Source organism: Pleuronectes platessa, chromosome 15 (genome assembly GCF_947347685.1).
Source record: "Pleuronectes platessa chromosome 15, fPlePla1.1, whole genome shotgun sequence".
Taxonomy (NCBI): domain Eukaryota; kingdom Metazoa; phylum Chordata; class Actinopteri; order Pleuronectiformes; family Pleuronectidae; genus Pleuronectes; species Pleuronectes platessa.
Genome location: NC_070640.1, coordinates 18530902 through 18558637, shown reverse-complemented (window position 1 = coordinate 18558637; position 27736 = coordinate 18530902). Strand labels below are relative to the sequence as shown.

Genomic DNA, 27736 nt, shown 5'->3' with positions numbered 1-27736 from the left:
TTTGCCTATGTTGTCTGACAGGACCATTCGTATTGAATCCACAACTGTTTGTCCATCATCTTTCCTCTTTGTAAGTTTGTAAAATAACAGAAAACTCTTGCTTTACTCATAAACCTTTCTTGAAAAGCAAAGTCAAACCAAAAAAGGACAAAGGTAGCCTTAATTAGAGCCCCAGCAACAACAACAAAAGCAGGATGTTAAAACAGAAACTATTTCTACTTCTAATAACAGTTTGTCTGAGGTACCTTGTATTTTCCTAGTGAATCCTCTGTTGTAGTATATCTAAACAGATTAAATCAGGTAAAGCATAGATTACCACCTTATTTGTCTGCAGCTTATTTATGCTTAAAATAATTGGAATTGGATTATTAATAAAAAATATGTTTTCTTCTTTTTTTTGCAGTTCCAGATGACCTGCTTATCGCGTAAGTGTACATTACTGTATTACCATCACGGATATCTATAGGTAACTCTGCCATGTTATTTTGCTGTCACTCAAGATGTGAGACTTTTAAAGGTTCAGTGTGTAGAATTTAGTGACATCTAGTGGTGAAGTTGAAAGTTTAAAGAGCCCATTCTAGCGTAAAGAAAACAAAAAATTCATAAATTTAGATGAAACACTCTAGTGAAAACATCACTAAGATTATTTTATATTCAATTTCTGCCAGTAAATCCTTTTCATCTAAATCTTAAGTACTGGACCTTTAAAACCATAAATCAAGTTATTTTTGACTGGGTGAGTTATTGTTGGACTGAAAAGGTTTGCCCATGACTGAATGTGAGTGGGTTTGAAGTGAAGCAGAAACCGTACTGAGGAGGTCGAGGGAGACTTTTGCCAAAGTGACATAGCTGTGAGACATGGGGCTGTGATGCTGCTCTGTATCTTTACCCAAACATTTCCCAACATAATGGTCTGAGTTACAGGGAGAACGCGGTACACGGTGCTCCCTGTCTGCGTCAACAGGGCCACATCCTGTCTTATTATCTGGAACACTCTGGTTTAAGGGCTCTTCCTTGCATTTTGTGGTGTTTCACAAGCAGAGGTCGATGTATTTTTATAGTTTTCTGCTGGTTTTCACAGAGTAAACAATTCAGCTGTCCACATTATTGATTGCACAAAAATGAAACAACAAAAAACGATTTACATTTGTGTTCATTCAGAGTTTAATCTTATTTAATGTAAAAAAAAACAGTTCCATTTTAAATCAAAATAATTGTTTTTTCAATACTTTGCATCCCTTTGCTATATCATGATTTATATGGAGATGGTAGAATAATATATATAATATAATAATTTTCTCTCGGTTTCATTGCATCCATTTGCTAAAATCAAAAAAGTGAATTTTATTTCTCATTAATGTACACTCAGCACCCCATCTTGACAACATTTTTGCAAATTTATTAAAAAAGAAAAACTGAAATATCACATGGTTATAAGTATTCAGACCCTTTGCTCAGTATTGAGTAGAAGCACCCTTATGAGCTAGCACAGCCATGAGTCTTCTTGGGAATGATGCAACAAGTTTTTCACTCCTGGATTTGGGGATCCTCTGCCATTCTTTCTTGCAGGTCCTCTCCAGTTCCGTCAGATTGGATGGTGAACGTTGGTGGACAGCCATTTTCAGGTCTCTCCATAGATGCTCAATTGGGTTTAGGTCAGGGCTCTGGCTGGGCCAGTCAAGAATGGTCACAGAGTTGTTCCGAAGCCACTCCTTTGTTATTTTAGCTGTGTGCTTAGGGTCATTGTCTTGTTGGAAGGGGAACCTTCGGCCCAGTCTGAGGTCCAGAGCACTCTGGAAGAGGTTTTCTTCCAGGATATCTCTGTAATTGGCAGCGTTCATCTTTCCTTCAATTGCAACCAGTCGTTCTGTCCCTGCAGCTGAAAAACACCCCCATAGCTTGATGCTGCCACCACCATGTTTCACTGTTGGGATTGTATTGAGCAGGTGATGAGCAGTGCCTGGTTTTCTCAACACATACCGCTTAGAATTAACGCCAAAAAGTTCAATCTTGGTCTCATCAGACCAGAGAATCTTATTTCTCATAGTCTGGGAGTCCTTCATGGGTTTTTTGGGCAAACTCTATGCGGGCTTTCACATGTCTTGCACTGAGGAGAGGCTTCCGTCGGGCCAATCTGCCATAAAGCTTCGACTGGTGAAGGGCTGCAGTGATAGTTGACTTTGTGGAACTTTCTCCCATCTCCCTACTGCATCTCTGGAGCTCAGCCACAGTGATCTTTCGGTTCTTCTTTACTTCTCTCACCAAGGCTCTTCTCCCACGAATGCTCAGTTTGGCTGGACGGCCAGCTCTAGGAAGAGCTCTGGTCGTCCCAAACTTCTTCCATTTAAGGATTATGGAGGCCACTGTGCTCTTAGGAACCTTGAGTGCTGCAGAAATTCTTTTGTAACCTTGGCAAGATCTGTGCCTTGTCACAGTTCTGTCTCTGCGCTCCTTGGGCAGTTCCTTGGACCTCATGATTCTCATTTGCTCTGACATGCACTGTGAGCTGTAAGGTCTTATATAGTCAGGTGTGTGCCTTTCCTAATCAAGTCCAATCAGTATAATTAAACACAGCTGGACTCCAATGAAGGAGTAGAACATCTCAAGGAGGATCAGAAGAAATGGACAGCATGTGAGTTCAATATGAGTGGCACAGCAAAGGGTCTGACTACTTATGACCATGTTAATTTCAGGTTTTCTTTTTGAATAAATTTGCAAAAGTTTTTTTCTGTCAAGATCAGTGCTGAGTGTACATTAATGATAAATAAAATGAACTTTTTTGATTTTAGCAAATGGCTGCAATGAAACAAAGAGTGAAACATTTAAAGGGGTCTGAATACTTTCCGTACCCACTGTATATTTATATATATAAACATATATATGTATATATTCAATGTTTTCTTTGGTCCTTGTTTGGTCTAAAAGCATTTAGATTTTTTTTTATAACTTATTTATAAATCTATTTTATTGCATCTTATTTTCAGCATTTTTATTAGTTTTGTCAACTCAGTCAATTGTGAAGCACTTTGAACTGCACTAACCTTTATGAAAAGTGCTCTACAAATCAACTTTTGACTGACAGACCGACCGATTGACAGATAAACAGTTAGACTGATATTCATGTATGGCCATGTATACCATACATTTCAAAATTAAGGTGTTGTAGTGTTTTTCTCTCACATTTGCTTCCTCATGTCTTTCAGGCTGAAGTTTGTCTTTGGTCCCTGCGCGCTACAGGCTTTGGACCTGGTCGACCAACGTTCAGTCACCTGTCTGTCTTCTCCCAGTGGACGTAAGGCCTTCCAGGTCTGTATTTTCCAAAAACAGAAAGCAAAGGAACTATTCCACTTCTCACCCAAGAAAGCTGATAATCAGTTTAATAGCAGTTTGCAAAATATAGATATGCGGTAGATCAAGAAAATCATCAGCATCTGATGGTTTGGCCTCTTTTTTTTTCAAGGAAAAGGTGGAGGAGCAACGTTTTACTGGAACAAAGTCTGTCTGATTTTAGTGTTAAGGTCCATAACCCACCATATAGGGTTTATCTCTAATGAAAGCATGATTCAAAGTCTAATAGCGTCTGGTTCCTCAATGACCAGATTTGTTTCCTTATTCAAAATGATTCGGATCGTTATTCAGGGCCAATATTTTATAAATCCCTCCTATGAAAACAACATTGGTTGCTGTGTTAAAAAAATGAAGAAAAGATGGGAAATTGTAGTTGCGTCCATCTGAAACAAGCCAGTACAATTACATTGTGTTTTGTGTGGTTTTGCATCAATTGTAAGATAGGACCCTTAACCTTGTTAAACATTAAACATAATTTAAAAAAACAGACCCATACAAACACAGGATATCCTCCACAGTTACCACATTATTTACTATCTGAGAAAAAAGGACATTACTCCTTTTTTATTCTCTGAAAACTAAGTCATGGTGCTCTGAAAGTTCAAAGTTATCCTCTATAGGATGCAGAATTCCTTGTGGTGGGAGAACAAGGCAGTCCACTGAGGTTATGGTCATTGTGACCCAAATTTCCTGGAAACTCCTGTAAATACAATGCAGCTAAATAAAGACATGGGTTCTTGTGGGGACACTTTCAGCCCAAATGTTGCTGTTTTAGTTGTTGGATATTTGTGGTGGAGCAAAATGAACCGGATACTAAATAACTCAATAACATTTTTTTTATTATCTCTTCAGAAAAATTATCTATCTTTTGAAACCCCTGTTTGTTTTCCTGCAAATTAATCCCGAAATAAAATAAAATGTTTTCTTATTATTGGAATAGACACTTACAGATTTTAAGAATTTTCTGATGAACCCTTACACATTAAGATCTGCTATCTCGCTGCAGATTTAACCATATATTTATTCTTTACTGGAGCGTTAGTGACTAATCAACTCAGTGTAGATCAGTTTAGCATTTTCTGCTTCCATCTTCCAATCTTCCAAAACAAAACAAAACAAGAATCACTTTAGAAATGTTGATGTGTTTTTACACTAATCATGTGTAATGTTATCATTTCATCGACAAAAAGACGGTAGTTGCTATCCTGGTCTGTCCACACCATTTCTTCTCAATCTCACAGTTCTCATGTCATTTGCTAAACTGAGAACACATGATCTTTTCCTGTTGATTCTGGTTTGGTGTCTGTCAGTGGAAATGAATCAGGTCGTTTGCAATAGTGTGAACTTGAAGGTCACACTTGTCTCCTACTGTGCTCTGCTTTATTTCTGCACTGTTTACCCCCCCTCAACACTTGCGGCCTTGACTTAAATACAGCTGTAGAATCATGATGTAAATAATCTGTTAAAGTTCAACATATTGAGAAATAGAAAACAGCCCAAACTTTTGAAAAAAGAGAAAATCCGCTCTCGCCTAAAGCACCAGTAACAGGATATATTTGCTAGTGATGTTTGAGCATGAGGCTCAGGTATCGACACCCGGCAGATGGGGAGATATTAACTCCATGCTCTTAAAACGTGATCTTTTCTAGATATACATAATGGGAACTTAGGTTTGAATGAAGACTTTGATCTTAGAACACTACTGTGATTTAACTTCCTCCATCCTTTCCTCTTGATTACACATTTCCTCTAGATATTTCTCTTTCATCCGCCTGCATGTGGTCATCTGACTCTATTGAGCCAGAATCTGTTATGGAATACCAACTATTGATGTGACATGAATTATAGAAGTGAGTTTATATTTGATGTTTTGTATCTTCTTCTATGTATATTTATTATGATATCTACTATGTTTATACTCTGTATTGCAGATACATGAGATGATTTGTTCAAAATGGATTATGGGTATTTAAGATGGGGCCTTCTTTATCAGACTGGATACAGCTGGGAATAGATTGCCTGGCTATGACAGAACATGTTGGTTACCTACCAGACCCTTCAAAGCCTAATTATTAACCAACCATGTCTTGCTTATAGAGTTTAATGCACATTTGACCTTTTATGACCAGTTAATACAATAAAACTGGGTCATTCCAAAGGTTTCACAGTCTTTTTCAGTTTCATTCTGAGCAACATAACTAATAACTTTAATTAACGTTTTTTAGTTTTTTTTTAACTTTTCAGCTTTTCAGATGTTTCCTGGTTGAATATTTCTGACACTCTCAGCCTGCATGTAAACTCCTCTTTAGAGTTTTACTACATAAACATGAATGAACACATTCTATCATCCTTTCTCTGTCATAAATCTTGAAGATTGAGTTGATTTTGGGGCATTTAGTGAGTGTTGCTGCTGTGAAGGGGCCAGGTTCTGTTTTACGTTGTGACAGTTTGGGATACATTAAGTGAGACTGAAGTTTAAACAGGGTCTGTTCAAACTCCGTCACCGAGCCATGGCACAAATATTTAGCTTAAGCTTCCACTTCTGTGGGCCGCTGTTAAACACAAACCAAGCTCTCAACTTATTGCCTGAAAGCAGAACGTAGTTGACATGGCATTGTTTTATAATTTAGGCTCTGGCTAAATACTATCAAAGCAGGTGTCTTACTTCTAGGAAACAAAAGGACAGGAGACACCTCTCAGCCGTGACATTTAAGGTCAGGGCGCTCTGTATTTTCGCTCAGTGTGTCCAGCGTTTGTAATCAACAGACTGCCGTTTACACTCTGACTCCAAAAGCTCTAATGATTTCTGCTACAGCGGCCAGAAGCACTGACAGACCAAGGGATGAGAGATTCTCAAGTATCTGCAACAAAGTCCAGTTGCACGTGACGACCATGGGCAAACCTCTGGAAGAGAGTGAACGCAGTGACGAAAGTTTGAAGAGCCTTCATAAAAAAAAAGAAGCCCTAATGCACTTAGTCATCTTGTCTTCATAAGGTGCCTGTAATGAAGGGAGAAGAGAAGAGAGCAGATTTATCTCAACAAGTTACAAAATGCTATGCTTAGATTTCCAGTTAGATTCCCAGAGACCCCAGTTTGGATACAAAAATAATATTCTCACACCACACAGCACGGGTTCACTGGGAGTACAGTCAGTGCTAACTGGACTCTGTGTCTGAGAGAAACAGAAGTTGATGATTTCACAAATTACACAATTTCTTTTGTAATTTCCCGTGGGACACAACCGAGTTACTCATGTTGACATCTGTTAACCTCTTTCCTCAGAGGGATGAATAACTCTTGGCATTTCGCTGCTTTTCACCTTATGCATGACCTTTTCTGGTGTATCGGAGCCTCTTGTGAAAAGGAGGTCGTTAGTGTATTCTCAGCAGTAATAAAACTCCACCCTCACCAGTCAGTTTTTTCCTTAAACTATTATTGGTTGCTGATTAAATAGTTGCTGACTTTAATCAACTTTTGGTTTTTGATTAAATTTAAATACAGAGTTACACCATACAAAATGTATTGACACACACACACACACACACACACACACACACACACACACTAAAATGAATTATACAGAGCCCAGTAAAGTGCATTAACAGACAGACCTGGTACACATATGTAACCTGAATGCATTTTTAAACGTGTTAAATGTGTAGGGGCTTGATGATACAGTGAACACTATGTAAGAGTGGGAGTTGTGAACTGAATCCTGTCAGTGACATAGAGCCAATGAAGAGAACTAAGTATGCGTGTAGTATAGGACCATCTGTTTGACCTGGTGACATCATACTTGAGTATAATTAAACAAGTACTTCCTTTGAAATATAATCAAAGTATTAAAAGTGAAAGTGCCTGTCGATTGTAGCATCTTCCCTGATGCAACAGTCTACTATATCATTGCCTACTGTATATTCTGTTTAATATAAGAATGATACAGACACTGTCATATTGATAAGAACGCTGATGATGCGACTAAAAACACACTGTCATATTAATTAATGGTTAAGTCTCTGTGGTGCCATCTTCTGAATGCAGGTCTTTACTTAAGTAAAGTACAGATGCATGAAAAGAGTGAGAGTTGAGCAGGGGGCAGCTTAAGAGATCCTCAAAATATATTTCATAATAATATTGTTCGGCTCGTCAACTGCAATTTACAATAAACTGTATTTGGAAAGAAAGAAGAAGGAAGAAGGAGTTCATCAGCCAAAGACTCAGGGGTGAAATTTATTGCATCCCTTCTGTGGTGACTGGTGATGTCGGAGCACAGATTCACGGGCTGTGTAACTCTGTGACTTCCCAGAGCTTTAAATATCCCCAGATTGTAGTGCGTAACCAGTGGACAGAGGGCCGTCCCAACTCCTGGCCTGAGAAATATTCCCACGAGAGGGAACATTTCAGAGAGAGAAGGGACTTTGCTGAGGTTTTAACTCTCGCTGCTCCATCTGCAGCGAGTGGTGAACGGCAGATTTGAATGTGTGGTGTTTGTTGGCGAGCTCTGAATCCCTGCCAGGCAGTGGACGCCTCCAGTTTGTGCGGTGTGTGTTGATGATTTTAGCCTCCAGCTCTGCAGAGTGAGCTGCGGTAGAGCCACACAATCTTTGAGGCCAGCGTGGGAACAAAAAGGACCCGAGTGTGAGCTGGGTTTTAATAAACTTTGGCTCTTTACAAAGTGTAGCAGCCCTTGGCTCGGCCAACACAGTTCTACTGAGTCTGTCCCCATCCTGCTGTGTGTAGTGCCTTATTCATCCTCACTGAGGATTTTTAAGACCATGTGATGGTCTCTCTTGTGCCTTATTTATAATGAAGTGTCACAGTGGACAAATTAGGTGTTTTTTACTTTAGTAGGTCACAGGGAAAGGTAATTAATGGAAGCCCTGGAAAGTAATGGAGCCCTTCTCTGCCATCTAGGAAAGCATTAGTTATTGTGAAGTATCAAGCTAATCCACAGACTGAATGTCCTCGTGTGTCATGTGCATGAGGACGAGACTGAATGACTGTAGCTGGGAGCCGAGGCCATTAGCCTCCACACATCGGCTGTTTCTATCTCGTTACCTGCAAGTCATGTGAAATGATGAGGTCAGTGAAACATCACCTTCAACTCAACCACTGGTCTGTCACTGTAATTAAACATCTACAAGGAGAGTCCAGAATAGAGTTATCCTTAAAAGAGACACTGGAAGATATTAATATTAACATTTTTTGTTTATAATACATTTGCTTTTAAGAATGCACAGAGATAATTTACAAAGGTTAAAAACAGAGACAGCTAATAAAAGTAAATGACTTGAAATATAAACTGCACTTCATGAAAAGCAGATCTGAGGAAGTGGGTGGCTTGTTTTGTGTTATCATTTTGTGTCATCATTATATGACATTGGATTTGTTTTCATGTGGTTTTTTATGCTTCGTTAATAATGGTTGTGTTGTTTTCATATGCACATTGGATTTCCTTATTTAAGGTATCATTCAAACCCGCATCAATGCAAAACAAAAAACCTTAGAGAGCCAAAGCCTTCCTTCCTTCCTTCTTTTTTTTAAGTTTACTTTGTGTTGATGTCATTGTATTTTAAATAAATTCAAAAAATATCATAGTTACAAAAGGAAAACTTGAAAAGAAAGTCCAAGGCGGTCGAAAACATCCTGTAATGATAGATGAAGTAGATTGTGACTTGGAAACATGTTTGTGTTTTATTGCTCTTCAGAGCAAAAGCTTTCATCTCTGGACTTATTTACTTTTTCAAACTTTTACTTTTCCACTGCTGCTCAGCTGCAACTTGTGATTATACGACTGACACTGTCACACTCTGTATGGCCCATCACACACAAGCTGCTGTGTACAAATAGCCACTTATTGGAACTGCTTTGCATATTTCTGTTGCAGGTAATCGGAGCCTCGGGGCGTTTGTACACATGCTTTGTGTCCTGTCACTACTGCCCGTGTCCGGCCTTCGCCTACACTGTGCTCCGCAGAAACGAAGGTCTCCTGGTGAGTCTCACACAGAAAGTGACATCCAGATTGGGCTGCAAATGGAAGAGTTTTTTTTATATATATATACAGTGTACAGTGTATACAAAAGCATTTTTACACAAAGAGGTGAAGTCAGCTTTACAACCATTATTTCTTGTCAGTCAGGCGTCTTGGAGAAAAAACCTTTGCTCAGTCAAAAATGAGAAGAAGCACATTTAAATGTGTGCTGAGCAGATGCACTGTGGTCTGGTCATGTTTTTGTCTGGTCATTGAGGGGCATCTCCGCCCCGACTGGGTGTTTGAGCTTCCAAATATCTGCGAGCAAACAAGCTCAGCTGCTGCTCGGAGTATCACAGGGATTTGTTTCCCTGGAGAACGCTGCTAAAATCAGTGTGAGAACCAAGATCTGCTACGGATGAGCAGACCCATGCCACTGGTTCCCCATGAAAACACACAGACAAATAACATACTGATTTATCTGTTGGCCAATAGAAATCAGCCAGTTTGAGCCTTTCCCAGACATATCGATATCTGCGTTTATGTTTGCTCATATGAAACTTATCTTCCAGAACAAACTACAGAAATAATGTGCATTTATTTCTAATTTCAACTTAAATGGTAAATTGTCTCTATTTATATAACCCTTTTCTAGTCTCCATGACAACTCAAAGAACTTTACAGTGCATTTTTTTGCCATTCACCCATTCACACACAAATTCACACAGTGCATCTATGTGCTAGCCTGGATGCCAGACGAACTTAGCCCCGCCCACAACAGATTTGGTCGGGCAGTTCGGTCTGGGGTCGCTCCATTGGGAAACAATTATGGCCGGACCGGGCCAATCAGATTGTCAGGGCGGGCTTTATACGATGATTGACAGATGATCAACGGTAACGTAATCAACCACGTCATCACAGTGCCCTCGGGTTGAATTCGTTTTCAACAAACATGCCTGCCGCTGGCGAGCTGAGATGTGTAGATGCTGCCATTGAGTCTGTTTTAGAAGACATCGACAGCGCATTCATTTTGAAAGAGGAACACAGAACGTGGAGGCGACGCCAAAGCACCGCGCTAATCCCTATCGCCCCGGCGCTTGGCTGTTCACAACGGACACTGAAGCGACGCTGAACCGCCGGGCAGCGCTAATAATATCACCCGTTGATCCAGTAGATCGCTGCACGGCTTTGTGCCGGTCACACCGGAGGCTGAAGCACCACGCTGCGTCAAGGCTGCCTCGCGGTGCTTCAGCCTCCGGTGTGACCGGCACAAAGTTTTAACATGGGAGTGGATGGGAGCCAGCTGTTATTTAAGGCTTGGCGCTGCGCTGAAGCGTCCGGTGTGAACCCAGTAAATAACTCACAATGCGTTGCTTAGCATACGTCACATACTACGTTGCTCTGATTGGTTGTAGGTCTATCCAATTGAGCGAAGAGGAATTTTACTTCCTGGTCAGTTGAAACACGCCCCATAATTTTTTCCCAATGGAGCGACTCCAGACCGAACTGCCCGACCAAAATGTTGTGGGCGGGGCTAAGTTCGTCTGGCATCCAGGCTATCTATGTGCAGCACTTAAGGGGGCAATTGGGCTTCAGTGTTTTGCCCAAGGACCACATATTTATAGTTCATAATAAAGTTTATAGTTATACTGTAAAATATCAAGCCCCAATTGCATTGCTTTGTCATAAGGGTTCGATGACAACTTCTGAGGAGTCATTGATAATTTGTTTTAACATATATTCCTGTGTTGGCCAATGTATCTGTATCAGAAATGTTTGCTTCCTAATTCCACGATCGGCATTGACCCCCCAGAAAATCCATACTTTTGGTGGATCACGTTTTACTGTAGCTTCTCATTTCCAAAATCAAAACTGTATGACACTCTGGAGACTTTTGAGTTTGACCATGGAGTCTGCAGTCCCACCCTGCCGGAGCCACTCGGTCCATTCAGGGGCTCCACAGCTTCCAGTATGACTGGTTGAGGCCAGACCAGGTCCACACTGCTGACAAGTAGGTCAGAGGACAGATAAAGCTGCGCTGCCTCGGACAGTAGGCGACCATGAGTTTTTTTTAAAACGAGCTGACAGGAGAAGCTCGTAAACAACCTCCTGCACATTTGTCCTTTTCACCACACTTGGAGTTTGGCTCATTGTTAATGCAAAACACGACCTCATTTGTAATGCATGAAACAAGCTGAGGCTGAAAACGAGTCAATGATTAACATGTTCATACTGATAATAATGACACCTGTTCAGTGTCACATGCAAAGATACAAAATTATCTGTCATTCAACATGAACATCAGGATTTATTCGTCATTGTTTTCACAAATGCTCCGTTTGGAAAGTAACACTCTTAACCCTCTTAATCACATGCACTTTCCATTTATATCAATAATTTATAATTTCATATAAACATCGGAAAGGATTCTTGCCTTTGGCTTTGTGACTTAGATTTTTGTACTGACGGTTACTCAGCAGAAACTTCTTAAATTACCAGGGCTTCATATGCATGTCATTAATCACACTGGTGCCTGTGGTGATTTATTGGAATAAGCGTACGTTCTCTTTTCTCGCAGTGCAAACACATCCTGGCTGCCTACCTCTGTCAGGCCATGGGTGTGACTCAGCAGGAGAGTGTGTCTGATCAGCAGATGTCGATGCTGCTCAGCGGGACTGCAGCCCCCTGACACGCAGGTACGTTGACCACCAAGCTCAGCAGCAGGAGCAGCACGTCTGGCTCCAAAGGGACAGCATGGAGCCTCCTGAATGAGGGCCCACGTTTCACACTCACATTTTGTGCCACTGCAGAGAAGCGCTCTCAAAGTATGGCCACTCTGCTGCTCTCCTGCTCTTACAGAAGTCTCTGTGAGAGGTACCAGATGTTGCTTTATTTATTTTATTTAGTTGAAAGAAATCTCAATCTGTGGCAAGGGAAACATATGTTCATTGAGTGCGTGCTTCTTGATGTTGTGAAGTTATTTCTTGTCCCATTATTTAAGGAAGTATTATTCATGTGCATGCTGAAGTGACCTCAGACCCATTTTTTAAAACCTTAATATATTTTATATGGAAGTGTAAACACAATCTGTTATTTCTACCAACCAAACATCAAACTCTCAGTCCGATTTCTATTCTTTTCTACTCCACTCTTTCATCAGTATTTCTATGTGACCTTTCCCATTTTAGTTTATTGTTTGTCACATTATTCAAAGAAGTATTGTGCACCTGCATGCCGAAGTCACCTCAGACATATGTTTGTCCTTTGCTCTATTTTGTGAACAGAATTTTGGAAATGTTTTTTTCATCGAATAAAGAATGATCTGTAACAATATAAACATGAACTTTATTAACAAATCAATTCACCATACATACAGATTGCATCATGTTAAATAGCAGTATCAGTTCGCAGCTGTTGTTTTGTTGCCTCTGGAAAGGGTTGCACGTCAGCTCGAGCACAGTGGATGCTTTTTCCTGATTAGTAACTTCACTATAGCACACCGACAGATAGCTACTTCGGAATGAAAGGCAGGAATGTTGAACCAGATCAACTTGTTATTGTCCGTCTTTCCTTTTTTTTAATCACAAAAAGAACAAGGCTGACGTTTGACATCAATGAAGAGCTCGTAGAAAGACAGACACCTACAGAACATTTTTTACACACATCAGTTGACATTGACAATATAATACAACGTTACAGTGCAGTTACAGTATAGTTGTCTCCATTGGAATGTACTACAATGTCTGCACACTCCTGTATTTTAGCCCTTGAAGTCAGATCAGAGGTCGTTCACTGGACACATGGGGGGGTGTAATGAAGCAGTGGAGGCAAGTTCTCAACTTAAGAATACTGGTTCAACACCAATATGACCAATGAAGCACACCATGTGGGAAATACTCAAAAATGTCAGTGCAATGTGTTTCCATGTGTGTAGTGATGGCTCTCAGGTGATCGAAAACACATAAATTACAAACACCATAAAAACCAGACTCTGATTAATCTCAATCAGATCAGAAGTTTTTCTGAGATTCCTCTGCCCTTGTCTTCAGAACAATACTGACCACCACAGCCCTGCGGAGAAGAAAGACAGCATCAGGTGCCTGAAGAACAGGAGAGCAGTGCAGCAGCTGTGTTCCCTCAAACTATGATGTTGCATCTGTGCTTTACTTAAGTAAATATATTTACCAGCTGTACTCCTCAGGCAAGTAACATTCATTCACAGTTAACTGAGCAAAGCAGTGGTGCTTTTTGTTCTGTGAACAAATTCTATGCATGGGAATTTGCATGAAACTTTAACTGGCTTGTTTACTCAAAAGCAGCTGGAAATGCCCTGTGGGGATGCCATATTCCTATGAAGCCTACAATCATTTTCCCACTTCCTGATCCTTTGTCTGATGAAATATGGAAATAATAGGCAGAACCACTATAGGTGTGTCTTGGTGATCTGCTACTTATTTCTGGTGCTGCGGGTCTGAATCAAATCAAGTTGTTTGTCGAGGAACCCACGGAAACTCCCTCCTCTGGATCGGACCCATGGGGTCATGATGAAAATCTGCGACCCCTGTGGTTCTGAGAGAGGATTCATGGGATAGGAAAATAAGTTTTTCTTTCTTGGTTAAGCTTCCATTCGTCCTCATTTTATTCTAGTGAAGTCGATGGCGGGAGAGTGCCTGGTTATGATTCCTCTGTGTCCACCACCGTGTCCCTCCGACTGTGCATGCAGCTTCTGTGCAGGATGAAACAGTGCAACAGCAGGGGTCCCTGCAAACACTGGCACTTAGCAGCAAGAACATATCTGCTATACAAAGGTATTTGTCCATATTATGTGAAAAATAGTTTAAGCCTCCTCATATAACCATGTAGATCCATCCTTCTGTATATTGAGCCTGTGGTGGTCATGAGGATGAATGTGGGATGTAGATGACAGCTGTTGTACCTTTCTAGGTCCCCTAGTCCAGATTTAGCTACACAAAGTTTTTTTCTGATGTTTACATTCTCAAACACAAGGTTTTTAATAAATAAATGATCAAACACTGTTTCTGAATGTTGACAATATAAAACAAGTGTTTAGATTAGTAATAGCGGGGTGGATTCATAATGATAAATAGCATTTTAAGTTGGGATCCTGTTCACAGTCCTACACATCCAGTTCACTTTATTAAAAAAAAAATCTGAAATTCTTCACAATACAAAAGTTACATAAGACTCACTTTTCGACGTTTCACTGCTCGACCCCTGACGCTTGGCACAGTTCATAAATAAATGTCCACATTCAAGGCGCTTCAGCTCCACCTCCTACCACTCTTCTGTAAACATTATAAACCTCAGTAAAAATCTAATTCAAGACGCTCTTCCTCAGCTCGACCTCCTATAGTAGAGGGTCGATGGTCATGTGTATTTGGTCTCTGTTGCGTCTTCTGCCGTTGGAGCTGACGTACAGCTCCTTCCTGCGGCACAGGAAGTGCTGGTACAGGATCTTGCGGAAGGTGTCCCTAAAGTCCTGGATGCGGTAAGCGTAGATGATGGGGTTGACCGCGGAGTTGGCGTGAGACAGAATAATGGCCACGTACATGACGATCTCCGGCTTCTTCAGCCCCCCGTAGAACAGCGTGAGGCAGTTGAGGATGTGGACGGGCAGCCAGCAGAAGGCGAACAGTCCCACGATGATGGAGAGGGATTTGGCCGCCCGGATCTCCTTCTGCAGCAGCCCGTGGTTGTGGCTGTCGCCGTTCCCCACGCACTTGAGCTCGATCTTCCTCAGCTGCTTCCTGGCCACGGTGAAGATCTTCAGGTAGATGCCCAGCATGATGAGCAGAGGCAGCAGCACGCAGATGAAGAAGTTGAAGTAGACCATGTAGTGCATGTCCACCACGCTCTCAAAGAAGCACTTCAGCCTGCAACTCTGCAGCAAGCGTCCACTGCCGCTCAGCTCCGGCATGAGGGTGGCATTTGTAGTGTTGTCTGCCCTGGAGCTGTTACAAGCGGAATACTTCAGGTTCCAGCCAAAGAAAGGGATGAGGCCGATAATAAAGGAGAGGATCCATAAAATAGCGATGATCTCTCGGGCAATCTTTCCTGTCATCAACTCCTTGTACCTGGAGGAAACACAGCAGGAGTTACTTTCACTTTAATGTTTCCAATGTGGAAGTTTTGCATGTTAAAGGTTGAGTACACCTCAGCCACAGTAGATGCAAATGTAACAACTTGGCAAAACACTGTGAACCTGTAAGATCGTTATTAAAGGGTTACTTCAGGGGCCTTTCCTGTCGTCCGTTAATTTACTACTTCTGCCAAGGAGGTTATGTTTTCACCCCTGTCTGTTGGTTTGTAGGTTATACGTTTGTAATCAATATAACACAAACCCATGAAACTTGGTAGAAGGATGCGGTGTGAGTCAGGAAAGAAGAGATTTAAGTGAGGTGCGGATTCCAGGATTTCTTCCCGCTTTCTTTGATATCGCGAGATGGGGCCTCTTTTGACATAATTGGAATAATTCATGGCTCTTGACGAAAAACGAACAGATTTGGGAACTGATATTTATGAGTTTGGGCAATTTAGTATTGGGTATACCAAGTTTCACGAACTCTTTATTTACTCAAATAATTAGTAGTGTCTGTGTTTGTGTGTGTGTTTTTGTGTGCATTTTTCTGAGAAGATAGTTTTTGAGCATACAGAATTGTTTGTCTGATGCCAAACCTGTGAAAGCACCACACACACAAAATAGCGTGTGTTCATTGTTTGCTTCCATTCGGTTTAATTCTTAGTTAATGAACCTCAGAAAGATTCACACGGACTTTCATCACGTCAATCTCACCCTGTCACGTGCACTCTGAGGGGAGGATACACCCTCAATTCAATTCAATATACTCAGCTCATGAGCGAGACAAAAGAAAGCTCAACATGATAAGCTAGAGGCCGAGTAATTTCTACTTTCTGTGGTCAAAAAGTAGAAAGTGAAACGGACCGAACACATCATCAGCCTGCTGCTATCTCTGACAGCTCCACATCACCGGTTCATACAACAAACACATCGCTCAACTCACACACCACCACTGATTTGAGGTGAGAGGCAGGTTCACATGTCACCATATGTATTCCGACAAGGTGGGAGTTCAGACCACACAGTTACAGCGTGACGACTTAAAAATGAAAGAAGCCAATGAAACACAGCAGACCTCTGCAGACACAGATTTTGAATCTTCACTTTTCTCTCTGGTTTTATCATTCTGCACAGATTCCTGCAGAGGCATCGCTTGACTGAAATATGATGTGAACTTCTCAGCAGCAGACGCTCATTCACACAAGTGGCGTCCTGACTCTCCACATCATATGAACTGTGCTGGAAGCAAAATGAGCAGCTTCCGAAAAGTGAGTCAGGCGAGCGGCCGCATGGTAATGAGTCACACACACACACACACACACACACACACACACACACACACACACACACACACACACACACACACACACACACACACACACACACACACACACACACACAAGCACAGCAGTAGAGCTGTAGGTGCCATAAATAATCCATCTGACCTACACTACTGCACACTGCATGAACACACTACATCAGAAGTTAACATGGGACTGTTGCATTAACTGTGTAATAAATGATCAGTCATCAATAAGCCACTAGTAAAGGATGGAATAATAAGTTTTCTATTATTTTCGGGCCATATGTGCGCTGTACTTTGTGTTGTAATTCAAGATTACTGTGTTTTTGCTAAAACGACTTTCCGCTGTAAGTCCTCTGTGATTGTTTTTATTCTGTATAAGGAAGGTGAAAAAAACAATAAATCAACAAACACATTTTCATACAGTACCAGTACCAATTCGCCACGTTATTGTTTTGTTTTGTGAATGATCAATTGTGTATATGATTAAAAAAAATTCTGCAAATAATTTCATTGTGAAGGACTCATGCTCTTACATACAACAAAAGCATTATTGGTTAGGGTTAATCAATCCTCCTGTCCATATACAACCTTAACACTGCAACTCCAATGTGAAGGACGGACGAGAGAACCCAAACTTTTTGTTCTGTCGTAAATTACATTATAAAGTACAGCTGACCATAATGTGTACATACCTCCGCCAAGGTCCAACAGTCCCCTAATAAAATCTCATATAAATTCCCTGGATCTTGATTTTATTGTTGCACACACTCATAAATACCAGTCCCCTAAACATGTCTGATTGTTAAGATGTATGAATTATTCTCTGAAAAAGGAAAACGTTGAAAAACAAACGATCTCTCAATGTTAGAGAGGATCTCTACCAAAATGCAGTGGGTTCTTTCCTGACTCATATGACATCCTTCCATTAAGTCTCATTGTAATCCGTCCTGTCGTTTTTGCGTAATCTTGCTTACAAAGGAACCAGACAAACCGACCGCGGTGAAAACATAACCTCCCGGGGCTGAGGTAACTATAAAAACATGGTTGAAGTCTGCTAAGTGGTATTTATTGTGCTCCTGACCACAGTGAGCACAACACAGCCCGACCTGCAGTCTCCTGAGCTGCGCAGCATCTCCCTGACTGATGCTGCAACACGTCGGTGTTTGGCTTAACTGTTTCTCTGCGGACTCTCTGCCCAGACTTACGGCGAGCAGCTCTGTGCAGACACACACACTCTCAGTCGGACATGTGTGTATTCCACTGTGCAGAAAAACTCGCCCGGTTTGACAGTATCACTCTTTTTTTTAATGTTTTTGATGAGCAATATCAGGCTCTGGCTACACAGGAAATACTTGTTAGTTTGTTCAAATTATGTTAGACAGAGGATGTTGCATCTTATTAAATCCAATGAGGCAAATTGTGATTTGTGAATATGGGCTATACAAATAAAATGTTATTGATTAATTGATTGCATGATAAACTTTTGTCTTTACATTACATTACATTACATTACATTTCATTTAGCGACTTACAATAAGTGCATCAACCCTGAGGGTACAGACCCCGAACAACAAGAATCAAGAAAGTACAATTTCTTCAAAATAAAACAAAACTACAAAGTGCTATAAGTAAGTGCCATTTAAGTGCTACTAAAAGTGTTAGTTTCAAAGATTTTTTTTTCTTTTTTTTTTTCTCATTCATTCAAGGTACAGTCGGAAGAGGTGTGTTTTTAGTTTTCGGCGGAAGATGTGTAAACTTTCAGATGTCCGGATGTCGATGGGGAGCTCATTCCACCATCTAGGAGCCAGGACAGCAAACAGTCGTGATTTTGATAAGTGTTTAGCTTGCAGTGAGGGAGCAACGAGCCGATTAGCCGAAGCAGAGCGGAGTGAACGAGTTGGGGTGTAACGTTTGACCATGTCCTGGATGTAGACTGGACCTGATCCATTCACAGCATGGTACGCAAGTACTAGTGTTTTGAACCGGATGCGAGCGGCCACTGGTTACCAGTGAAGGGAGCGGAGGAGCGGAGTAGTGTGAGTGAATTTCGGTTGGTTAAAAACCAGTCGAGCTGCTGCATTCTGGATGAGCTGCAAAGGTCGGATGGCAGTAGCAGGTAGACCTGCCAGGAGGGAGTTACAGTAATCTAGGCGTGAGATGACCAGAGCCTGGACCAGAACCTGCACTGCCTTCTGAGTGAGAAGGGGGCGTTTTCTCCTGATGTTGTACAGCATGAATCTACAGGACCGTGTTGTTGCATTAATGTTGGCAGTAAGGGAGAGTTGGCTATCGAGTGTCACACCCAGGTTCCTAGCAGTCTGAGTGGGGGTTAACACAGAGTTGTCAAAGTTAATAGTCAGGTCGTGGATGGGAGAGTCTTTCCCTGGAAGGAAAAGTATTTCAGTCTTGTCAAGGTTAATCTTTAGATGGTGTGCAGACATCCACTGAGAGATGTCAGTCAGACAGGCAGAGATTCGTGCTGCTACCTGTGTTTCAGATCGGGGAAAAGACAAAATTAGTTGGGTGTCATCAGCATAGCTATGGTAGGAAAAGCCATGTGAGTGAATGACAGAGCCGAGAGAGTTGGTGTACGAGGAGAAGAGGAGAGGACCAAGGACTGAACCCTGAGGGACCCCAGTAGTGAGAGGACAAGGTTCAGACACAGATCCTCTCCAAGTTACCCTATAAGTGCGTTCATTGAGGTAGGAAGATAGCAGGGAGAGAGCAGAGCCTGACACACCCAGGTCCTGAAGGGAGGAAATAAGGATCTGGTGGTTCAATGTGTCAAATGCAGCAGAGAGGTCTAGAAGGATGAGGACAGAGGAGAGAGAGGCTGCTCTAGCAGTGTGAAGCTGCTCAGAGACAGCAAGGAGGGCAGTCTCAGTTGCGTGACCTGCCTTGAAACCAGACTGGTGAGGGTCAAGAAGATTATTGTGGTTAAGATAGGAGGAGAGTTGATTAAAGATAGCGCGCTCAAGAGTTTTGGAAACAAAGGGAAGAAGAGAGACCGGTCTGTAGTTATTTACTTCAGACGGGTCAAGGGTGGGTTTCTTCAGGAGAGGATTTATTCTTGCCTCCTTCAGAGAGTTAGGGAGTCTTCCTTTGAAGGGGACATATTATGCCCATTTTACCACAGATGATATGGTTCCTTGGGTCTTAATGAAATGTCTGTAACATATTTTGGTCAAAATACCACAAGGATCATTCAAAACAGCACCCTTTTTACCCTGTCTAAAACAGCCCTCCTCAGATTGACCTGTTTTGAGTGCCCCGCCCCCTAGCTCACTCGTCCAAGGCCATGTAGCGAGACTCCCTACATGGGCATGGTTGGAACATGACGTATTTGTCGGTCGTAATCCCATTCGACGCACTCTACCGTAGAGTTTTTGGAACGGTAGACATGCCAGATACCCAAATTAACGTGTAGAAGCACTACAAAAGTGGAATTTGCATAATATGTTCCCTTAAAAATGCTGGGAGGGAGGAGTGTGTGGTGTGGGGAAGTGTTGGCTGAGGCCACAGGCAGGAAATCAGATGCAGAGAATTTGTGTTAGTAAAATCATAATTATACTAAGAGTCAATTATTCATCAGTGGTGAGCGGGTCCATCCTCCATTCTCCTCCGGGTAGGCGAGCAGGTTACCCCGGGGGCCGTGAATAATACAGCACTCTGCCTGCAGGGATGAGGGGGGGGTTCAGAGCCCACCATGACCCCGTCCACTTCCCAGAAAGCGTCTGCTCCCCTGCCAATCACCGCCCACTCTCTCTCTTTCTCTCTTTGGAGGCAGGGGACGGGCGAGGGGCTCAGTGGCTTAGCGGTGGCATGACACCAGCACGCCAGCATCTATCTTTGTTTTGCTGTCTCCTCCTGCACCATTCTCCAAACACACAAACACACAGAATCTCACTGTGCTCACAACTGATCCTTTAATATCCAGCACATACACAACCACCAGTTCGGCGAAAACAAAATCCAACATGTGGCCGCTCACACTTACAAATCAAGATTTCATACTTTACCCAGGCGACCAGTGTGTATACAGACACAACTGCATTGCATATGACTGAGTTTTGTATTTGTGAGTATCTCTCTGCATAACGCAACAAAGAGAAGTTGAGAGTGAAACCACGTCAACACAGATGTAAATTAGAAAACTTTTCACGCTCTGTTAGTGCTGCGCTCAGGTGAGACTTCTTTTGACTGACGGCAGAGTAAATACAGATACTGTTATCTCTGTGCATTAAATGGAGAAGCAGAACTTGCTCTGCCAGGATGTAACCGTGTGTCTTATGTGAAGTTACAACATTTCACAATCTGTGTTTTCAGTGCGTCACACTCGGCTCCTGCAGGTTTGACACAAGGTTTTTTTTGCTCTCAGAAAATGGAGGCTGGGGTCTGCACGGTTTCACTTTGATAATACAGACTCACTGCAGCTTCCAGCCAGCAGTCAGAGTTGGTTTAACCCATTACCTCCAGAACCGATTCATGTGTGTAAAACATCCACACACACTGGTGACATATTAAAGGACAAACCTATGAGTGTACAAATACATAAAATGCAGCTGCTTCCTTACAGGGAAATGTGAATCCAACCGTTTTGAATAAAGTTGGAAAATAAAACCATATCAATAATAAACACAATATAAATGAATATCAATATAACAGAGGTCCAGTATATATTAGTTAGTTATTATTTATTTCAAAATGCTGTTGCTCTTTATCAAGTTTCATTCTCTGCTCATGAACGAGTGTAAAACCACAACCTTCACTAATTTCCATTCGCCCATTTATTATCTATAGCGCATATCTGCATGGGGGAAGGCTGTAGTCAATCCCAGCTGTCACTGGATGAGAGGCAGGGTTCACTCTTAAAAGGTCTCAAGCATATTGCAAGAACAGTTTTTATCCCCAAATCATGTTTGGCCATATCGTCCAAGTACAAACAGCTAGCCTGACTCTGTCTGAAGCTCAGAAATACTCCACCCACACCTCTGAAGCTAAGAAACACAACATATCACACAGCATTATATCTATTGCTTTTATTTCTCTAATATGATGTGTGATTTATATACTGCACTACTGCAGTTCTTCCACCCAGCAGATGAATTATTCAACCACATAACCACAATTGGTCGGATTCTTCACTTTGGCTCTTGAGCAGATTAAAGGAACACGATGAACCATGTTATTAAATGAGTGGTAAAGGTGCTGGGGAGGGGGGGGGGGGGATGTGGTTGTGTGACCTCATGCCCAGCAAATCAGCCGGCACTGTGGGCGTCTTCCCTGGCCCCGGCGGTGATCAGGATAGGGTGAAGACTTTTATTTAAAACTCTATTAAGCACTGAAATGGTTATTTAGTGTAAAATGATCGTAGTATGGGTATAGATAAAGTTTCATTTAGTAAGTGATACTCTAAAGTAAATGTTTTAATAGTTTTGCACTTATTTGTTTTTGTATATTTCAGTTCAGTATAATTAAAACTCAAACAGTTAAATGATACCTTTAAAATTCTCATTTGCCTTAGCAATAAAATAATGGCATAATGTATAATGCATAATGTTTTTCTATGGAAAGAGATATCGGTTGTGGCAGCGTTTAGGCCCCGGAGCTGTATTGAAAGTGATGGTTCAGCACCGGCATCTAACCCTAAACTATATCTAACACTATTGCTGGGGCAGAGTATTTTTTATGTTGTTTCCTCTCCACGTGATAACTTAACCGTCTCCTGGCTGTGGCTTTCCATTTAGCGCACAGGGGTAATATCAGCTCTCTCATCTAGCCCTTTGGGGGTTTTTTTTTTTGTGGTGGGGAAATGTCAGATACTGTCAAGCTGAGAATCTCACACGAATCCCAAGTTACGCAACTCTGACAACAAGTCCTAAATCATCGCTCTGCATTTAAGTGTTGCCTCCACAGCTGCTCCCAGGTCATTTCAGCCCTCTGACTTTATTGTGTGCCTCAGTGCGATGTCTGCATCCTGTAGCATAAAGCAGGATTCACATGGAGGATGATACTTCACCACGTCCTCTACACCCGTACACGGGCTGAAACAAGGAGCAGGAGACTCTTACACAGCCCATTAAAATGATGAGGATGAAATGTGCTGAATCAGCAGCCAGAGACAAGATGATGCTCACTCCTCTGTCTACAGAGCTGCTGGTGTGGGAGGAGATGATCCTTTGCGGTCTACGCTGTGCTAAATGTTGTCATACTAAAGCTCAAACAGGAGCAAGGGGACATAATAGCTGGAGGAGGTTTTCCAAGAGAAATGCTTACAGGGAAGACGGGGGCCGGAGGAGAGCGTCGGGTGGGTGTTCGGCTCCGTCGTCTCTCAGGGTTTAAAACATCTGGTTCTGGCTTTTCACTTTTTCCTAAACCATCTGTGAAAACACTTCTATCTTAGAGAGATATGTGGCCCCAAAGGGCTGCGGAACTGGCCGAGTTCACACACACACACACGCACACCCACCCACACACACACACGCACACCCACCCACCCACCCGCACGCACGCACACAAACACCCCCCACACACACATGTCTCCATGACTTCAGAGGAGATTAAATTGTCATTTCCTGCCGTCGTACCCAAACTTGAACCTAAACCAACTCTAACCTAAAACATGTCTTCACTTTAAATTTGAATGATGTACGTTATGATGACTTTCGCTGTTTGTCCCCTTTATGTGGCTGTGTACAGATCTAGGTCCCCGCAACATGTTAAATACCCAGACCACACACAAGCATCACACATTGCTGCATGTAATTTGAGCTGAGCATACACACACTGATCTTATTACCTGTGTGTGTGTGTGTGTGTGTTGTGACAGAGGGAACCAGGCCTTTAGAGGAAACTATAAAATGTCACGTTGAAGACTTTAGACAGGGAATGTTATGAGAGTGTCGCTGGTTTACAGGCAGTTATATGTTATATCCACGATATTCACTGCCACTGGATGACGCTCTAACCACAGCGTCTTGGACCAAAACAAAAACTGGCAGCCACACCTCGCCCAACCCCTGTCTTCTCCTAAAATGTCCCCCGCATGACAACTCCGGATAGTGAAGCCAAAACATCGGGATCGCAACCTGGTAGCTGACTGCAGTGTAGATCTTAAACCGAGCCTCCTCCATGTTAGTGGATAGGACGTGGGCTTTAAGATGGTTTCTCTCATTTGGGGAAATTCACACACTTATATTTCCAGTAAATTCGGTTTTAATTCGTTATTTGATATCGGTCAAACTTCATGATTGACAGCTGACTCTGACTTGCAATTGGTCAAAAGAGCGTATAGGCGGGACCTCGCTTCGCTCGACCATCCCCTGAACACTTCAGTGCAGAATGGCTCTGAATTACATCACAGGCACATTATTGCAGCGCCCGTATCTGGGATATATTGGCCTCATTCTGGTGTAATTGTGGGAAATGAAGCAGTATTTTCCATCTTTATATACAGTCTGTGGGTGTTACCTATACAGTCAATTTGTGCAGCCCAGTGAAAATGCCACTTAAAGAGACAACTAACAGAATACAATGACCCTGTGTACAAGAGAGCCGACAAAAACCCAATCCAGCACGCTGCTGTGCAGACTGGTCAAATGGATCCCTTACATCTCATCCGTGAGCTGGTGCGGACTGCAGCGGGTTATCATGGCTAGCATTTTTTAGCAATGCCTTTGTTTGCTGATTAGTCCACAGACTGAATAGAAATAGAGTGTGTTTCTGAACCATGAAGTGCAGTTTACAGTAGTCCTGTGCTCTGAAAGACAACGCACTGTGGAGAAGGGTTGAGGATTAACGTGGCCAACAGAAGGTGCCGTTTATACCACTGCTGATCTGAGCCGATTACTACATGGGACAACTGCAGAGTCATTTGACCCAGGAACAGATCGTACCCTTTCCCACTGAAGACGACACATCAGATATTTAGAACTGGTTTGTTGTCCAGTGCAAACAGAACTTTCCTGGTTTCTTCAGTGGAGAGAATTGTGGGTCATTTGCATCTAACCTCGACTCTGCTATATTGATTAATAACATGGGGAGGGCCCTCAGTTTCACAGGGAGGGGCCCGCGTGTGCTAACATGTACACACAGGCACTAACATGAATGTGGGCCTGCACCAGCTAACAAAACAAAGGGCACAGAACATCAACACACACACGCACACAAAGTGAGTTTGACTTCTTTCACTGTTTGGGATGCCATTAATCAACTTCACTAATGTGTAATGTCTCAGAAACACAACTTTGAATGTAGGTCAGTGTTTGTATGTGAGGAGGTAAATGAGGTGTGTTAAGGTTTGGATTCCATCTACACGTCAAAAATAGAAGAACAAATACAGAGCTTACGAACCACTTGGTTGGTGGGACACAACTTTCATCCCAGTCTGGTGTCAAACTGTCCTTTCTTGCCAGTGTTTGAGTGTAATGGAAATGACAGCACATCACAGCCCTTCAGCACAAACAGCCCCTGAAACCCATCCAGCGCCCATGACATTCACTGCACTGAACGCTGCCCTTAAAGGTCCAGTGTAAACGATTTAGGGGAAAGAGATTTATTGGCAGAAATTGAATATAAAAGTGCGTAATGGTACGGATTGTTATTTCTTTACCCTAGAATGAGCACTTTACATTTAAATATTTTATGTTTATATCAGGAGCGGGTCCTCTCTATGGAGGTCGACATGTTTTTACAGTAGCCCAGACTGGACAACTTTTGAGTTTTTATGACAACTGGAGGATACCACAGGTTGTGTCATCTTTGGAAGGAGAGGGTGAGTGGTATTCATCGGCAACACACAACTTCACCACTAGACGTCACTAAATTCTACACACTGAACCTTTAAAAAACAAAACCGTCAACTCTGACAAAGCGAAATGCCAAAAACACCAGGTGCGCCTGGAGACTGACAATTCCCTGTTCGATAATAAAGCTCTTGTTCTTCAATTCAATTCAAGGAAACATCAAGCAGCACCATGCTGTGTGTGTGTGTGTGTGTGTGTGTGTGTGTGTGTGTGTGTGTGTGTGTTTGTCTGTTTCCTCGGGCGGACTCTGGACGCTCTGCAGCTGCAGCTGGATCTCTGTGACCTTTGCCATCAGGATCGATGGAAGTGACACAGGCTGTGGCCAGGTATTGATCCGGCGCGACTTCTCCTGAGGTGCCACATCACACGGCTACATGACAGATCTTTGCACCTTTTATGAGCTGCAGAAGACGTCAGATAAAAAAACTCACAGTTGGATCAGAACCAACAGTCATTGAGTCATTGCACTACTGCTGCTGTTATTACACAGACACACACACACTGAAACCCTTTAGTTTATGACATCATCAAAAGTGTTTAACTCTGTCCCTGCTGTTTACGGAAGTATAATGTGATTATCATTCCATGTTAACAGATTAACTCTGCTGTGTTTACAAGAGGCATTCATCTCACCATGACACTGACTCATGAGATCACAGAGCTGATACTGATCATCCAGCTCCTGCAGTCATATAATTTCCAATGAGAACACATGACAAGATGGAGCGGCTCTGAGAACAGATGCTGAGCTCTTAAATGGAAATTTGTCTATTTCTTAATTCAGCACAACGCACATCAACATTCGATGGCTCTAAGACACATTTGTGACATGCTCACTGATCCCAGCCCGGCCAGATCCCTTAGAAGCATGTGTAATGTACAGAGAATCAAAACTAAATCAGGTGAAGGTGCATTTAGTCACTGTGAAGCTTTTCTCCTGATTCTCTAATGATCTGAGATCTGCTGTTTCTTCTTTTAAAAGCAAACTTAAAACATTTATTTTCTCTTGGGCTTTTGGTTGTTAGTAGTATGTGTGTGTGTGTGAGAGAGAGAGAGAATAAATATTGGATGCGGGTGAGGTTGACTGTCAGGTTATTTTATTAGAGAATCAATATGTATTTTCTATCTCCTTGGTTTCATATTTTCCATGTTTTCCTGCAAAGCACATTGAGACTTTGAATGAACTCTATTTTACAAATCAGAATAGATTGAAGTTGATGTGATTATTGACCGATGAGTGGATTGTCCCCAAACTGAGCTCCAAGACCCAACTGAACCTTTAAACTCCACTTGATCCTGATCAGTTCAAGAAGATAAGATGAACACTCACCTTAAATGGATTTTAACTGCCACATATCGGTCGATTGCAATGGCAAGAAGGCTGAAGATGGAGCTCTGTGTCAGTACCAGGACGAAACAGGCCAGAAAGAGGCATCCGTAGAAGTCCAGGCGGATGCCGACGCTGATGGTTATGGCGAAGGGGATGGCGAGGCAACCGACCAGGATATCAGCCACGGCCAGAGACACCAGAAAATAGTTGGTGGCGTTTTTCAGAGTGGTGTTGATGGCGACAGCCCAGCAAACCAGCACGTTGCCGGAGATGGAGAGAACAGCAATCACTACTTCAATCACGATGTATAAATTATCCATGTCAGCTAAAGTGTGTTAAAGGACTAAAAACTGCAGTTCACAGGGAAGACGAATCAGCCCAAGACACCGAGTCTAGTCCCGGAGGAGTAAAGAGGTCTTTCTGCCGTAATCCAGGAATATTCCACAAGTGTGAGCTGCACAGTCAGCCATCTGCAGCAGAGAGGGGACTTTACTTTACAAACATGCTGAGGAACACAAGTAGTGGTTTACTGTTGCTGCATCACAAAGTTGACAGAAGCTGGAGTAGCTGCGTAATTACGCACACACGTGCACACAACGCACGTATAAAGTCACCGGATCTTATTGTCCACTCACCTTAATGAACCTGCTCATCGTCTCTGGATGTTTTCACATCAGCACCGACCGATCTGTGGAGCAGTCAAGCGGAGTGTGTGGCTCTGTAGCGGAGACACAGTGTCACACTGCTTCACCGCGGCAGCAGTTTCCAAGTGGAGGGAGAAACACAAGAAAAAAGTGTATGTGGGGTGGGGGGTGGTAGACCTGATTCCACAGAGAAGCCACTCCCCAGACACACACTCTCACACACACTCACGTG

At 42.4% G+C, this 27736-nt stretch overlaps 2 protein-coding genes across 4 annotated transcripts in view; one reads left to right on the top strand and one right to left on the bottom strand.

Annotated features, from left to right (window-relative positions):
• Nucleotides 1–17231, top strand: part of zswim7 (zinc finger, SWIM-type containing 7) — an 18541-nt gene extending 1310 nt beyond the window's left edge. Inside the window, exons 2-6 of one of the 2 annotated variants that reach the window (XM_053442241.1) lie at nt 404–425; nt 3204–3306; nt 9237–9341; nt 11899–12016; nt 16555–17231. In XM_053442241.1, coding sequence (XP_053298216.1) covers nt 404–425; nt 3204–3306; nt 9237–9341; nt 11899–12009 — 341 coding nt within the window. In that variant the 3' untranslated portion in view covers nt 12010–12016; nt 16555–17231. Of the gene's footprint in view, nt 1–403; nt 426–3203; nt 3307–9236; nt 9342–11898; nt 13339–16554 lie in introns of those variants that run through there. The other variant, XM_053442240.1, reaches the window with a different exon arrangement.
• adora2b (adenosine A2b receptor) lies at nt 12646–27736 on the bottom strand. 2 transcript variants are annotated; one of them, XR_008341930.1, is made up of 4 exons: nt 27496–27736; nt 26861–27330; nt 14531–15415; nt 12646–13391 (listed from the first exon to the last, which is right to left on the bottom strand). XR_008341930.1 is itself a non-coding variant. In XM_053442235.1 (3 exons), exons 2-3 carry the CDS (start codon nt 27178–27180, stop codon nt 14689–14691), a joined length of 1047 nt encoding a protein of 348 aa, XP_053298210.1. In that variant the 5' UTR covers nt 27181–27330; nt 27496–27736; the 3' UTR covers nt 12646–14688. The 2 variants fall into 2 exon arrangements, 1 of the variants encoding a protein (XP_053298210.1); XM_053442235.1 differs by having other exon boundaries at nt 12646–15415.

Bases quoted from the DNA above. Each gene is read 5' to 3' on its own strand.
- adora2b (XM_053442235.1), bottom strand. From the start codon at position 27,180: ATGGATAATTTATACATCGTGATTGAAGTAGTGATTGCTGTTCTCTCC. The intron at 15,416-26,860 runs GTGAGTGTTCAT...TGTTTCCTCCAG, and splicing joins GCAGTTAAAATCCATTTAAG to GTACAAGGAGTTGATGACAG.